Source organism: Ammodytes marinus (assembly GCF_949987685.1).
Source record: "Ammodytes marinus genome assembly, chromosome: 9".
In the NCBI taxonomy this organism is placed as follows: domain Eukaryota; kingdom Metazoa; phylum Chordata; class Actinopteri; order Uranoscopiformes; family Ammodytidae; genus Ammodytes; species Ammodytes marinus.
In genome coordinates this window covers 5536497-5551984 of record NC_137213.1, presented here as the reverse complement: position 1 = coordinate 5551984, position 15488 = coordinate 5536497, and the positions used below count along the sequence as shown (strand labels likewise).

Below are 15488 nucleotides of genomic sequence, written 5' to 3'. Positions count from 1 at the left end.
CTACTTATTTCACTTCCCTTCCCACAGGCCACATACAATGACATAGTAAGTCCTGCTTTCACCTTTTAGTGGCACATTTTAAACATCTTCATGTGTGAAATACATTCAAAAGTTCAAAACACAAGGAAAACTTTGAACCGGCGCCTCAGCTGATGTGGTGGGAACCCCCCGGTTGTGTGTTAGGTTTTTTTCATCTTAGCCAGGCGACAGAGGAGTTTGTTATGGCTGTTTGTTAACTATGTGTGTAGAATTAACATTCATTGGCTACAGCTGTAATCTGCCACCAAGGCAAACAGGAAAAAACTATGGTCATAAGAAAATACAACTGGGTATGTTTGGTCCACTGCCTTTAGCTGGTAGCAACAGAGCAAGGAGCGGTCCAAGGTTTCAGAAGCGATCAGTTAGCATTTGAGCACTGTGAATTCAGCACACCTGGAACTGTTGTTACTTTAAATGTCACCTATTATGCAAGCTGCTCTTTCTCATGAGTTTTTCACATTAATATGAGTCCCTGGTGTGAGTAGAGACTCCCAAAGGATGAGAAAAAAACAACCCTCTTTCTTTTATTCCACCTCCACCTTTCTGGAATTCTGTTTTGGAAAACCCCAGTCAGACGTATCTCCCCTTATGACATCATAAGGAGAAACCACGCCCCCTCACTACCAACCTGACTTAGCACTACCTCCACCTGCGATAAGCACACCACCAGATCCCCCTGATTAAACCGGCGGTTAGATTCAGGGCCAATCAGAGCAGACTGGGCTTTAGGAAGGCGGGGCTGAAATAGACGGGCTCTTAAAATGGAGCATTTCAGACAGAGACGGGAAAGGGGAGACTCAGCAATAGCACTGTGAGAAATATAAAGGGTTTTTGGACACTACACAATGAAATAACAGTTTCTAGTAGGAAAAACAAATTACAATTTTGAACCCAAAAATGAGCATATTATGTGAGCTATAAAACCACAACATACAAATATTAATTCAGTCGATAGGGAGACAGTTTGTTCCACTAACTTGTGATGAAATAGAATTTAGGGAATGTACAAGAGTTGTGTGTGAGCACTGCTGTTCTTCCACAGTTTCTTGCTCTCCTGTGTTGCCCTCTGCAGTACAGTATGCCTCTCTCTCTCCCTCCCTCCCTCCCTCCTTCTCTCTCTCTCTCCCTCCCTCTCGCCCCCTCTCTGTCCCTGGGGCCCTTCTCCTTTCATCCTCACGCCAAGAGCAATCACCATCTCCGTGGTAACGGCTGGTCATGTGACCTGCACCTGTTCCTCTGGCTGGTCGCCACACGCTGAAGCCATCTGGCCCCGCGCGCACACACACACACACACACACACACACACACACACACACACACACACACACACACACACACTTGGCTGCCTTCTCCCCTCTCTTGCTCCTAGCTTCTTCGTTGCCTCCCATCTCCTCTCACTTCATCCCCTCTAACTCTTTCTGCTCAGTTCTAGTCCTCTACATGTTCAGCTCTACAACTCCAACAGTCTCCTATTCTCCATGAAGTTCACTGACTCCCATACGTCTGTTTGGCTGTAAACACACTGCTTGTGTTGTGCTATCACGCTGCTTCTGTAGCCTCGTTTCCACTGGGTACGCATTTGTTTCCACTGTATTAAGTTGGGAAGGGTACCTAAATAAGCCAACGGTGCCGTACCTATTTTTGCCTCCCTTTGGTTGGGGTACCAAGCCGCCCTGAAGGGTCCCAAAAGGGTGGAGCTACAAACTGCAGTCTGTTGATAGGGCGACAGAATAAGCATTTCTTTGCGAGAGATAAACCGCTGTGTATCGGCAAAGGTAAATAATAATGGTAAAGCAAACCATATCTAGGGTTACCGTTTTGTACCAAACTATACCGTACCCAACCCATTTGTACTGCTCAGTGGAAACGAGGAATAACGTTCAAAAGAAATATACATAGTGGACGTTCAGAACATACTCAGCACGTGTTAGCTGTGAAGGAGGAAAGTAGTCTAGGGTGGCTTGTTTTTCACCGGGTATCACTTTAAAAGTGGCTGTAATCAATATTTGCATCATAGCAATGCATCAAATGTGACGGTGTCAAACTGTGAGATGATCCCATAGATAAGTAATGATCTGAATCTGCAGCCTCACACAGCTTTAGAGAGTTTTGGTCCACTTTCATTGAAAAAGCTAGAAAAGGCCAACACACAGTATGCATACAGATAACAGATAGATACTAGCTGGTGAACATGACCCTAAACAAGTGAAAATGTTGCTTGGTAAGCACTGGATGTACAAATACGCAAAAAATAAATGAAGTAATTGTTCGTATTTGAAGGACCTGCTATTAAACTGGACTCAATGAACTTGATGACTGACTTGGCCAACTTTTTGTCCAGGTATGGACCGTGTGTGTGTGTGTGTGTGTGTGTGTGTGTCTGAGAGAGCAGTTGGGATGCTCCTTTCAGCTTGGGATGGAATAATAAAGGACAGGAAGAAATGGAGAGAATAGCTAAACGGCGGGGTGGGGTAATGGACACCTGCTGACGTGATGAGTCATGCCTCTCAACCCCCATGCACACACTGCTGTCCACCCAGAGCAACACCAGAGGGAGCGCACACACACACGCGCAAACCTTCCGTGTGTGTGTGTGTTCTAAAAGTGCTGTATTTGCACACACACACACGTCTGCAGACAAAGCAAGATGCCTGCATGCATGTCGGAATTCTCTGTGTGTACTGCAAACAAATCACACACACACACACACACACACACACACACACACACACACACACACACACACACACACACACACACACACACACACACACACACACAGGGAAGGGTGTGGCAGCTGAGAGCGGGGTTATTTATAGACGTACTTCCTCTGACAGAGGTAGACAGAGCGAGAGAGCGAAGGAGGGGATGGAGAGAGAGAGAGGAGGCAAGGTCAAAGGAGAGGAGTGAGCTGACTGGACCAGTGAACGAACACACACACACACCCCTTCCTAGACAGCTGAAACCAATAATGGTGAATGCTTCTGACTTTTTCCATTTATTTTCTCTTCCTTAAGATCAAAGTGGTCAGAACAAACTACTATTAATGCACATTTCCCCCTATCCCTGTTATGTCCACATAATACACATCCATATGTCAACTTAGAAGAGATTGAAAAAATACCTTACTTCATTATAAAATATTGCCTTATAATCATTTAAATCAGGAGAAGCCAAAGCAGCATGAATATGAAATAGAAATGCTAGCCCACAGTCAAGTTCATGGCAACATTTTACTTTGCTGCATTCCAAATTGCATACTAGGGGTGGGAATCTCTTGGCACCTTACGATTCGATTCCGAGGTCAACGATTCGATTCACAATCGATTCTCAATGCATCTTGATGCAATTTCTTTTTTACGTACATACCTATGTGTGATTTTCAAAAATATATTTATATACACATCTGAGTTTGCTACTCAGAGTTTGCTAATCACTTCCTACTTTTGTGATGATCATTAAAAACAAACAGATGAATTACCTTCTCTAATATTGTATTAGAGAAAAGGTTTCTCTTGTCACAAATATGACTTTCTATGACCAGTGCAATAATCAATGCAGCTTTCAACACAATATGGAAGTATGTAAAAACTAAACCGATTCAGTTGAATTTTCTTTCTACTCTTGTGAATCATGTTTCTATAGGATTTCTATTCTATTATTTTCTATGTCATTTCAACACATTGTGCAAAAAGTATGGCTTGGAATTCGGCTCTCATACAAAAACGTAAACAGACACAAAGCCAGTGCAGGTCATATGGGTTTGCTGCTCTCTGCCCTTTTGTCGCCACTTTTAACAACTCGCACTTGTGTGGTGTGCATGCGCAGTGGCGCAGGAAATACTAATATTAAATACTAGTAAAAAAAATTAAAAAATATTAAATAAATCGATTATCAACTTTTATTAATCGATTCGGAATCGTTCGAGAGAGAATCGCGATTAATCGGAAAATCGATTATTTTTCCCACCCCTATTGCATTTAATACAAACATACTGCAGCTGTCCATAAATAGTATGTCCCAACCGTTTGCATAAAGTGTGCAAACAATTGGTACGCACACGATCCTCATAACATTGTACGTATCCATCTTATCCCTGGTTGTTCTCTGTTGGCTGCTCAGTTTGTTGTGATGGAACTTCCACTGGGATTGCCATACTATATAGCATGGAAGTATTGGTAGTGGGCCGCAGGGTTTTATGTTTACAGCACCAAAGGCATGATGATGTGCAAAATATTTGAATAGATATGTCCCAGATGTAAATCAGATAAGGAAAAACTAAAGATCCTTCTAGATTTGATTAAAGCTCCCATATTATACACTTTTCGGTACTATTATACACCATATTATATGGTCTTAGTGGTCCCTAATACGTTTTTCTTTAATTGTTTGCTGAAAAAAACTTTCAGATAATTTATTGTACTATGCTGATGTTCAGCTAATCTCACAATGGCCTATTTTAAAAAAAAGAGCTGCAGCTCCCCTCGTAAATAGACAATCATTGAGCTCCCCCCGCCCCCTGTCCGGAAGCGAAGCCAGATACGCCTCGCCCTCTGTCTGTCAGGGCTGTGGACCAATAAGAAATAGGGGTGTGGGCTGCACAGTAGAAGCTTCTGGCTCTCCAGTTTGTGAGGTCAGAAAAGGGGAGAATTCTGACTGGAGTATATTGGGTGGGGGAGGGGTGGGGGTTTCAGAAAGGGGGAGAGCGAGAAAAGGAGAGTGTTATTTTTAAAAATATTTTGGCAGTCTCTAGGCACACCGTGGACCCATGGATATGTTAGAACACATTTAAAAAGTGCATTTAGCATAATATGTGACCTTTAAGAAAAATATTTTAAAGTATAATAACTCTTCAAGATGTATAGCACCACTGCGAGCAACTTGATCCAGCTTACTCTAAAAAATGCCGAGCTATTATGACATAACTTTGTAGTTGCCAATGCCTGAAAACTTTCAATAAAAGACTGAATAAGTGACTGTGGTCAAAGGGTTAAAACAGTACAGCCCAAAAGCCAGGTTACACCAATGCAGTGCAGGCTCCAGTGTGCTCTGCTGTGGCTTATTTGTTCATACAGACAGATGCAAATACGCTGAGCAGAAAGAAAAACATACTGGAGCATAGTATAGGGCCACGTGCACAACCCCATTCTCTTTGGGTCTTTACTCCTCCACCCACTAGTGGAAATCTCACACAAATCCCCCAAAACGCAACGGAACGTATTGGCATGTGGCCCCTTCAAGAGCTTTTCAAAGTTCTTATTTAAGTATATTTTTACAATTGGTCATGTATTGTAGTGAGTGAGAAAATGACAACATCTAACTAACAATTCTTAAGATTTTGAAAGGAAGTCTTGCCAGTAGAGAAGCAGCAAACTGAAAAACAACTCAACTCAGGAAAATGAACCATCTGTCCATTCTGTGCATGCTGAAAATAAAAATCGAGTTTCAATACACAGCCTAGTTAACTGGTATGTAAACAAAGGGGGCCACCATAGCTGGCAACATGCCTGTTTACAGAGCCTAGGCTGTGTTTTAACACCAGATTTGTTTTTTCTCCCAGCGTGCACACAGTATGGACAGGTAGCGGATCGTGAGGAGATATTCACTGGTTTAGACAAAAAGTGATTTTGACAACAAGCATTCTCCAGAATCACTGACTCCACCTTTAACTGCATAAATAAAACTTATACAACTTAAGAATTGTATTTCATTAAAAGCTAAAACTTCATAAAGACCTACAGATATGCTGTATGAGAGTCCTATGGAGAACTTGAACTTCATGCCAAACTTCATTTAAAAATATGGAAACTTAATGTGCTTGTGTGCAAAGGACAACATGGCGGAGCAACAGGCAAAAAAAAGAAGGAAATGCCTCTTTCCCTCAACGCTTGACTTAAATCAGAGAGACAGACAGAGAAGAAGAGGGGAGGAGGAGAGGAAAAAGATGAAAGAATAGACTCCTCTCTCTGGCAGGAAGAGGTGGGATCTGAGGGGGGGGAGAGAGAGAGAGGGAGAGACACGCATGAAAGAATGTAAAGAGAAGATAGTTTGGGTGATTGCAGCGGGCCACCATTTTAGAGTAGCTAGTGAATGGCCGGCAGCCATTATTATGCTAAATTAACCTGGGAGCTCCAGGCCGCCACTCAAGATGGAGGAAAAGCCCTGACAACAGATAAGAGCTAGTTTACCAACACACACACACTTAAGGGGCTGAGAACGGACTCCCCCACCCCCACATTTCCTCTGTCCCCCCCCCCCCCCCCTCTCCCCCACACACACAGAGTGGTGGCTGTGGACTGGTCAGCAGCATGGCCTTCATTATCATTAGACGCCATTTTCTGCCACAAAGATTACCAACGACCCCTCCCCCAGCACACGCATGTACACACACACCCCTCACAAACTCACTCCATGTCCCCCCTGTTGGTCGCCCCCAACTCTTTTCCAGTGGCTGGTGCACACACACACACACACACACACACACACACACACACACACACACACACACACACACACACACACACACACACACACACACACACACACACACACACACACACACACACACACACACACACACACACACACACACACACACACACACACACACACACACACACACACACACACACACACACACACACACACACCTCCCCCAGCGCTGACCCCTGCCTGCTGCTCTGGCCCGCCCTCTTCCTAGGGATAAAAGGGGCCGAGAGGAAGGGGAGGAAAGGGAGGGGGGGACATAGAGAGAGAGAGAGAGATGGGGGCCGTCCTGACACATTCCTCAGTCCGATCAAGTTTCCACCTTCACAATGAAGCCTCCTCTGACTCCGACTATCTCTCTCTCTCTCTCTCTCTCTGACACTTTGCAAGTCTCCACATCAGGACAGAGACTGAAGACTACGAGATGAAAAAGAACAGTAAGACGTGGACAAGGGTTTCCAAAAAAAAAAAGTGCGATGGAAAGAAGTGATAAAAGAGGGGATGAAGAATGAGAGAAGGGGGTGATAAGAGCAGTGAGGCAAAGCTCATAGACAAACAGCGATAAGTGCTAGTTGGATCCTTATGTGCTGCCTAATTAAGATTACATTCAAGTGCTCATGCTACCTGCATGGTTACCTGATTAGTATAAAGAAAAGCAGTCGTTTGATATCACATATTTTATATTTTTCTTGTCAAGTAAAAAAAAGAAAAAAGAAGAAGTATACATTGTGTGTATCAGAGTCCGATGTATCTTCTTCATTTGAGCCATATATCTCCATGTAAAACATCACTGCACGAACAGCGGACATGTTCCTTCATCACACACTGTGGCTTATATCATCTTAGGGTGCGCTCACACTAGGCAAGCGTACCGTGCCCAGGCCTGATTGACAGCTAAAGTCTAGTTGGTTTGACCAGAAGTGATGGCTCTCGGTCTTCCTTTGGTCCTAGCCCGGCTTCAAGAGGTGAGCTTGTGCCCAGATGGAAAATATACAGAAACAATTTGACACCGACCACTAAAAGCCAACCCCAAAACCATGCAAAAATGTATTACGACGTGAGCAGAAAGCAATCATGCTTAGGAGCAGATCTTATTGGAGGTGTGTGAGTGCAGGCTGGGCCACTTTGCCACTTGTTGACTCTGTGGCTGCTCTTACAGTCTCACTTCAAAGAGAAACATAACTGAGCAGATAAGTCCCATTTGTCCCAGCATTGGCCCCGAGCAGCAACAATGAACACAACTCACTGATAGGCCTTTCACACCGCCGCAAAATCGGAGCTAGTTCTCGGCTTGTTCGGAGTTAGAGCCAGTGTTTTGGTTTCACACCGCCAGAGAGCCTGCTCCGGGCCGTAAAAACCGGGGGAACTCATACCCCAGGATTGAGCAGGGTTTGATAAGAACTGCTTGCGCGAACGGTTGGGGGAGGGATTATCCTGACCAACCAGAGCAACTCAAACCTCATGCCCGCCATATTTAAAAACACCGCTACTACGAGACGTAAACATAACATAATTACCGAACGTAGCGATCAAATTGACCGGCGAGAATACGCTGTATGGGTCCTGTTTGCTTATGAAAGCAAAGCGAGAGCCAACAAGTGTAAAAATAAGACGTATTCGCCACTGTTGTTGTGCTTAAAGCTAGCGGTAGCTTTAGCGTTAGCCACAAGAGCAGCGGCGTCGGGTGACGTACACACACGTTTACAGTGACGTCATGACGTTGCTCTCTTGCCGGCTCCATGGCTGTCTCCGGTCGATGTGAAACCAACCGGTTCATAACTGGGATAAGGCTGTAACCAGTTTTGAACTGACCCCAACACCAGCCTGGAACTGACTCTTGGTTCATTTTGGTGTGAAAGGCCTATGAAACACAGGGGGACTAGCCATTAAAGAACCTGAAGAGGGGGGCACCCAGTTTGATACACTCTTCTGAAATAACAAATTTGCTCAGTTTGCCTTTAGTTATATATTATTATTATTAATGATACTCATCTATGTGAAGACACTGATCATGTTAAAGATTTCTCACAATAATTATCAACAATGACTTAAAAAAAGTGGGAAATAGATTATTATGCTATTTTTAGAACAGGCCTGCGGGCGCCTCATATGGTCCTTGCGGGCTACCTGGTGCCTGCGGGCACTGTGTTGGTGACCCCTTAGTGGGTTAAGAGCCCAGCTTCTGCCTGAAGAGAGGGGGAATACTGACTATCTCCACCTGACCTCAAACTAAGCCCACACCAGCTTTAACCCTGTTGATCACTATCTATACGAGAAGATGTGATTGATCCCAGGATCTGTGTGTAGCAGTCCACGCTTCACTGAGCCCTGTGATCCACACACACACACACACACAGATGGTTCAAAGCTCAGAGGTCATGATCCCTTCAGTTCTCCCTGGTTGGTTGCGTGAGTGATGGGTGCAGCGTGTGTGTGTGTGTGTGTGTGTGTGTCTTTGTATACCAGCTTGTGTTTATGTGTACACAGTCTCACTACGAGTCCTTCACTAAAAGACTTTTAATAGGACGCGTTCACATACGTCTAATGCAGGGCTTACACTAGAGGACTTTGAAAAGACTGAAGACTGAAACACTCCTACATCTAAAGACAATCAACTCACACCTGAAGACAACTACCGTACTTTCCGCACTATATGCCGCACTGGACAATAGGCCGCAGGTGTTATAATGTTTAATTACCATATGTAAGAGTTCGTGCACAGAGGGGATTGTCGGGAAAGAGATGGCTGCTTGAGGAAGCTCCCACATTTCAACAAACAAGTTGCATATTTGCATAACGTACGTAAGTGTTACCATTTAGTGCAATAGTAGCTATTAGGGATGGGCACGAGTGTTTTCGCTACTCGTGTGATCGCTTGCATTCCTCGAGGATCAATCGATTCCTCGTTAAACTTTTTTCTATTTTTAGGACGCAACGCATCTGTCTACAGAACAACGGTTGACCGCAATAAAGCGCTCAATGCTTATGTCAAACAGTCACAGTTGCCATATGATATTAAGGATTTATTTTCCACAAGTTTAAAACACATTTTCCAAACTGAAAGTAATTAAATAAGCGGGCCACAATTTAAACCGATCGAGTAGGTCTGCGGTGGAGAGAGAAAAAAGAGAGAGAAAAAAAGCATGGGCTGTAGTTGGCTAACATTCAAAATAGACATTTAAAATAAGAAGGGCAGCAAATACAATAACATTATTGTCCTACAATTTAAACACATAGATAGGCTAAATCACTCACCAAAGCAGTAGAAGTAGTAGGCTAGTATATCCAACCGTGTAATGCTCACTCCTGTCCGTGACTAATTACCGCGACTAATTCCTCGTTAACGGAACGTTACACCGTCGGCTTTTGAATCTCAATCCTATATTCCATAATAAAGGCTTCTTAAATGTCGTTTGCTCGAATGTGCCCGAAGTCAGCCTGGCTTCTTTACGTGATTTTCCAAGTTTTCCAGCACCGCATTCAGCTCCGCGGTGCTGTGGAGACCACACACTGGCTGCGCTGCACGGAGGTGGCAGTTATTTGCGGTTTCTGTTTGACACAACGCTTAGTTTATTTAACTTGGATCAAAATATTTAATTTTGTTAAACTTTATATCCGTTTTGTGCCGTTTTGTACACGTATATAACATTTTAAAATAGGGGCGGCCCGCCGGCGGGCCTAAAGGCTACAAACACTAAAAAAAACAAAAAACGATTTTCCTCATCCACCAATCGAGATCATTTGAAACGAGGAGTACTCGAGTACTCGATTACTAACGCCCATCCCCAGTAGCTACAGAACATATACTGTGCTGTGTAATAACAGGGTCGAAAAACGGGGAAAAAGTCGCGGCTTGTAGGCCGAAAAGTACGGTACTCATTAGTTTTCAGTCAGAGTGAGATTTTGAAAAGACAGGGGGTCTCATATTGCAAGACTACAACTAGATTACTTTTGAGATTAATATTATTTCCGCAAACGCGATTGTGATTATTTAATTAAAAACAAGTTAATTCAATATTCCGAGCGGGGGACTTCCTTTGGTTATTTGACCAGCTTTATTTGCTGATCTCGTCCCCCAATAACTTTAACTCCTAACCCTGTATTTGACGGTAAGGTTCAGGTTGCGCAGCTGTCAGCCTGGTTCTCCAGCCGAGGCTGCTAGGAAAAAGTGTCCGAAAAAGTGCCTCACTTTTTAAAATAAAATAAAATAAATCTCTTCAGTTGCAGTGTGTGTGTGTGTGTGTGTGTGTGTGTGTGTGTGTGTGTGTGTGATTGCGTGTGCATGTGAAGTGTCATGGTTAGCTAGCTTGCTACATGGGATACCTCAGAAGGCAGCAGCCTCCTGTAGTGTAGGTCCTACCTGGTTTTCTTGGGGGTCTTGTTCTTGGGCGTGGAGCTCTTGCCTTTGTCCTTCTTCTCTTTAGGCTCCTTAGGGTCTTTAGGGTCTTTAGGCTCTTTGGGGGTCTTGGGTGTTTTGGGCATCTTGGGCTCTTTGGGCTCCTTGCCCTCTGCCTTGCCCTCTGCCTTCTCCTTTGGTTTCTTTTTCCTCTTTCTCTTCTCCTGCGGTGGTGGTGGTGACCCCCCCTCTGCTACAGTCCCCTGGTCCCCCACATCGCTCCCTGTCCCGGGGAAGTCAAAGGCATCCCCGCCCTGTGCTGCTGCTGTCTGCTCTCCCTCCGTCTCCACCACCACCTTAGCTTTCTTCTTCCTCTTCCTTTTTGGCTTGGTCTCCTGGCCCGCCGGCTGCTCCATGCTGATAGGCTGGCCCATGTCAGGACCCATCAGGGAGGCATCGCCCGACGGCTCGCTGGGGGAATGCTGGGAGAAATAAATAAACATTTCATTTGAGTATTTCAGCAAAAGTTATGCAGAAAAATATATAGAAAAAAAAATGTAAAATGTAAATGAGAGCAAGTTCCCCACAAAGAGTAACAGAAGCTTCTTAGCTTTCAGTGAGCAAACTTTTAAAAAGTTTTACACAAACAAAGCCTGGGAACCACATCAAAGAAAGCATAACCACATGTGCTCAGTGTTGGACAAGTAGCAGTGCAGCTAACATGAAAATACAGCAAAAGATTTTTTTATATATATATATTTTCCTAGTGCTAAAACGATATGCCAATTGAAATGAGCCTGATGTGTACAGCAATGTAACCGTGGGATCTAGTGGGACGTTTGGGTTGGGATTCAGTGTGAGAATAATGGAGATGGATTTACATAAAAAAAATTGTTCCAGTTCTACAATTTTCTTTCACAATAAATAAACAAACATTTGGAATGATTATTTTTAAATTGACCAAACCTGACTATTCTTTGTTGATGAATGGATTCAGTCAGTTTACTGCCACAGAAGACCAGTAGCACCAACCAAGTATCAAAATTGACATTTTCCTTAAAAACAAAAAAGCCCTAAAAGACTACTCCCTCATCAAATGTATTGAAGATCAACTGTTCACTGTCTTAGAATTAGCTTTCATTTCCTTTGTACAAATAAATCAAATGTGGATCAGTGTGAGTGTGAGCACATGGAGCCATTTCATTGCACATGTGCTCACACTCCATAATAGAGAGCAGGAGGGGGGAGAGGGGCTCCATCCATCCATCATGCCTGTACTCCTGGACTCCCTGTAGCTGCAGCAGGCTAAGCTAACCCTGGTAAACACACGGGGCACACACACCTCATTTCTCCTCGAAAGACTCAATCCTCCACACTTTCTTCTCCTCCTCTCCACACCTCTTCAACGCTTCTTTTGACAGGCAACTGGTTACCAGCTGTTAGGAGCCTCTCCAGCTGCCTCTCCTCCCTCTCCCTCTTTTCCATCCATCCCTCTTTCCTTCTCTCTCTCTCTCTCCCTCTATCCAGCTGCTCAGGGTCCCAGAAGCAGATGGGAAATCAGGCATCATGACACGAATAAATTATCTCCATACTTCAAAAAGGCGCAGCGAGGGAGTAAGTGTGTGTGTGTGTCATACGAGAGCGGAGAGAGTATGCCTTTGAGAGTGTGTGTGTGTGTAACGCACGTGTCTCAACGAAGTGTGTGTGGGCAAGTTTTTAGCAAAATGCCACGGAAGCAGCTCCCCTCTGCACACACAGACACACACACACGCTTGTTTGTGTTCAAATGCAGCAGGAAAGAGTTGAGGTCCACTTCCATCAGGAGAATGCTAATGCACACACACATGCTAAACCACTGCAAGGTCATACACACACACACACACCCCCCTACACACATGCACACAAACACCTGCTGACACACACGTAAACTGAGCCATTTAGACACACAAATAGAGAGGGGGAGGGAGGGAAGGAGGGAGGGAGCAGGAGAGAGATATGGGGGGATGTGGTGCCAAGAGATAAATCTGTCCTCCTGCCAAGCTTCCTAGATAATCAATCACAGGAATGACAATGGAGACACACACACAGTGTATACACAAACAATCTCACACACACACACACACACACACACACACACACACACACACACGGCGTGCTCGAGCCCTGCGTCAGGTTTGGAGCTCTGCAAGGTGGATTTAGCTTTTGCCAGCGCGCCGAGTTGGTGTGGTTTAAGAGCAGTTCCCCCATTAAGAATGGATGGGAAAATAAGCACTCTACTGTCATCATCCACTTACAACACAGGTTGCAGTACAATGGTAAACAAGTGAATTTAATAAAAAAAGATCCATTGAGAAGTAAGACAGCACAACAGAATTGCAGCATGGCTAATATGACAGACTCTGAGGAGATGAGCGGGGTTGAGTTTCATCTCTCAGAGGATAGAGGGCAGTGGGGGAGGGAGAGAGAGAGAGAGAGAGAGGGAGAGAGAGGAGGAACCTGGCAGAAACACATTACACTCCCGTAGGCGAGGGTGAAAGGAAATCTTGTTCATCCCTATACTCTGTGTCTATCCATCCTTCCCTTATCCAAAATGGACAGCCGCAAACCATCTACCAGCAGGTTACACTATGGTCCATCACATGTGTATGTTCCTGATCATAAGGAAAGACAAAGCCAGACCCGTTTGCTTTTCCATCATAACGTATGGGGTTCTACTCTACTCTGTTGGCCTTTGCTAACAGAGTAGCAAAGGCCAATTTGCTTTTGGGTTACTATCTTGCTTTTCAATGACAAGATAGTAACCCATGGTAGCACCGCCTCAGTGGAGCCGGTTGGCAAAGTGACGTTAGCGGCTAACGTTAGCGCCTATGCATCTTCATCGGTGGGACCGTCACATTCTGTTTTTGGATGACGTAACGTGCCGTGTCATAGCAGACCGTCTTATTGTTTGATCTTGTCTACAGTGTTCAAACTCTGGTTCCCGGAACGTCGACAGAGTAGGGGCCAGAAAAGTAGGTCCCAGGGACTGTTTCATAGTGGAAAACCAACCAACCAAAAAAAAAAAGGTGAGTAGGGTTACGCCGGTACCATGTAGTGTAAAAAAAGCACCATTTGAACTCCAACTCTAGTCTAGTTTTGCCACTTCCTACTGCGCAACAGCCATGTTCCTATCACATCCTGATCAGAATGTAGACATGTTGTTGAAAGACAAACTACCTCTTTTCAGCACCCTCTGTGATATTTTATGAATCTTAAAAATGAAGGGTATGGTTATTCTCTTTTTTTGCCATGCAGAAGTTAAGAATGCTGCCAGTAAATGCTATGCGACTATTCCTCCTGTGTATGAAATCCTTTTTTGCACAGCATTTACATTTTGCTTTATCACATGGTGTGAAACTGGTTCAAGTTGAGAACAAGTTCTTGGTATCTAACCATACATGATATGCTACATATAATCCTAGGCAGTGTTATGCAAGTTAAAATTCAAGGCTAATGCCAGTAGCACAAGAAATACCTCATCTCGTAGTCGGAGAGGCCAACAATTGCTAACACATATTCTTAACAATGTTTTCTTATAATGGCTAATGTGCTGCTGGTTGGTGAAGACAGCTTACAGTTATACAGTATCAAACACATTAAAGGAATACTTCACCCATACGGAACCGGCGTTCTATCATTATAAAATCGCTATTATAATATAATGAATTAGGTTTTTCTTCCCTCAGTCTTTCCTCAGTCTTACCTTCGCCCAGCTGTCCTGTTAATCCTAACCTTATTTTTACTAGTGTGATGTCACACTAGTAACAATGTAGGGTTAGATAGTGAGACCATAAAACACTCCTGCCTTTTCTCAGGCTAGGATGAACCGATTTCAAAAAAATTTGCCCATTTTTAACAACCCAGGATCTCAGAGTTCAATACACCTTCATATTCCCACGGGTGAAGTAGGTCTTTAGGTCAAGTGACTTGACATGCTAAGAGTTAAGTCTGAAGTCTTCTTTCTGATCAAACATCCCAGGATCATTGACAGAGAGCACTAAAGGAAGCACATCCTCTCTGTTCACAGTGTGCAGCAGCATTGCATGTCTAAGCGCTTCAGGTACGTTTGGTGGCTTTTCAATACACATCACTCAACCACTGAAACCAAGATGAATCATCTTACAGGGAACTACCACACTGATGCTGCTATTCAAAGGACCATTAAGTATGTCATCTTTCACAACAACTGACCTCCATCCATTAATATGCAATAAGGTGTCCATTGTTCTGACAGGGTTGGTGAGCCCGTCTCAACAACAGTTCTATACATCTCTTTTGACGGCCAGTCATCGTTGGCTTTAACTCAAACTTCAGAAAACAGAGTGAGAGCAGCAACACAGGCAAGCAAGGCTCATTAGTGTGTTGACTATGTTTTAACATGCTCTCGTTACTACACACAACTTGCATACATGTTGGCTGATTGTGGAAAATACAGCCATTCTGTCGAACAGTTTGTTGATGTGCTGAAATGTGCACCAAAAAGGAAAGAAGACTAAAAAAATAAAAGAAGCATTTCCTCGAAACTGCAAAACCACGGCGAGCTGGATGGTATAGAAGCTCACTGACAGCATGCATGCGCGGGGGAGGG

The 15488-nt window shown here is 44.1% G+C and overlaps 1 protein-coding gene across 1 annotated transcript in view; it reads right to left on the bottom strand.

The window, feature by feature from the left end:
- The window catches only part of chd7 (chromodomain helicase DNA binding protein 7), an 81802-nt gene that overhangs the window by 36056 nt on the left and 30258 nt on the right, over positions 1 to 15488 (bottom strand). The window contains exon 4 of the mRNA XM_080034402.1: positions 10886 to 11343. Coding sequence (XP_079890528.1) covers positions 10886 to 11343 — 458 coding nt within the window. The remainder of the gene's footprint in view (positions 1 to 10885; positions 11344 to 15488) is intronic.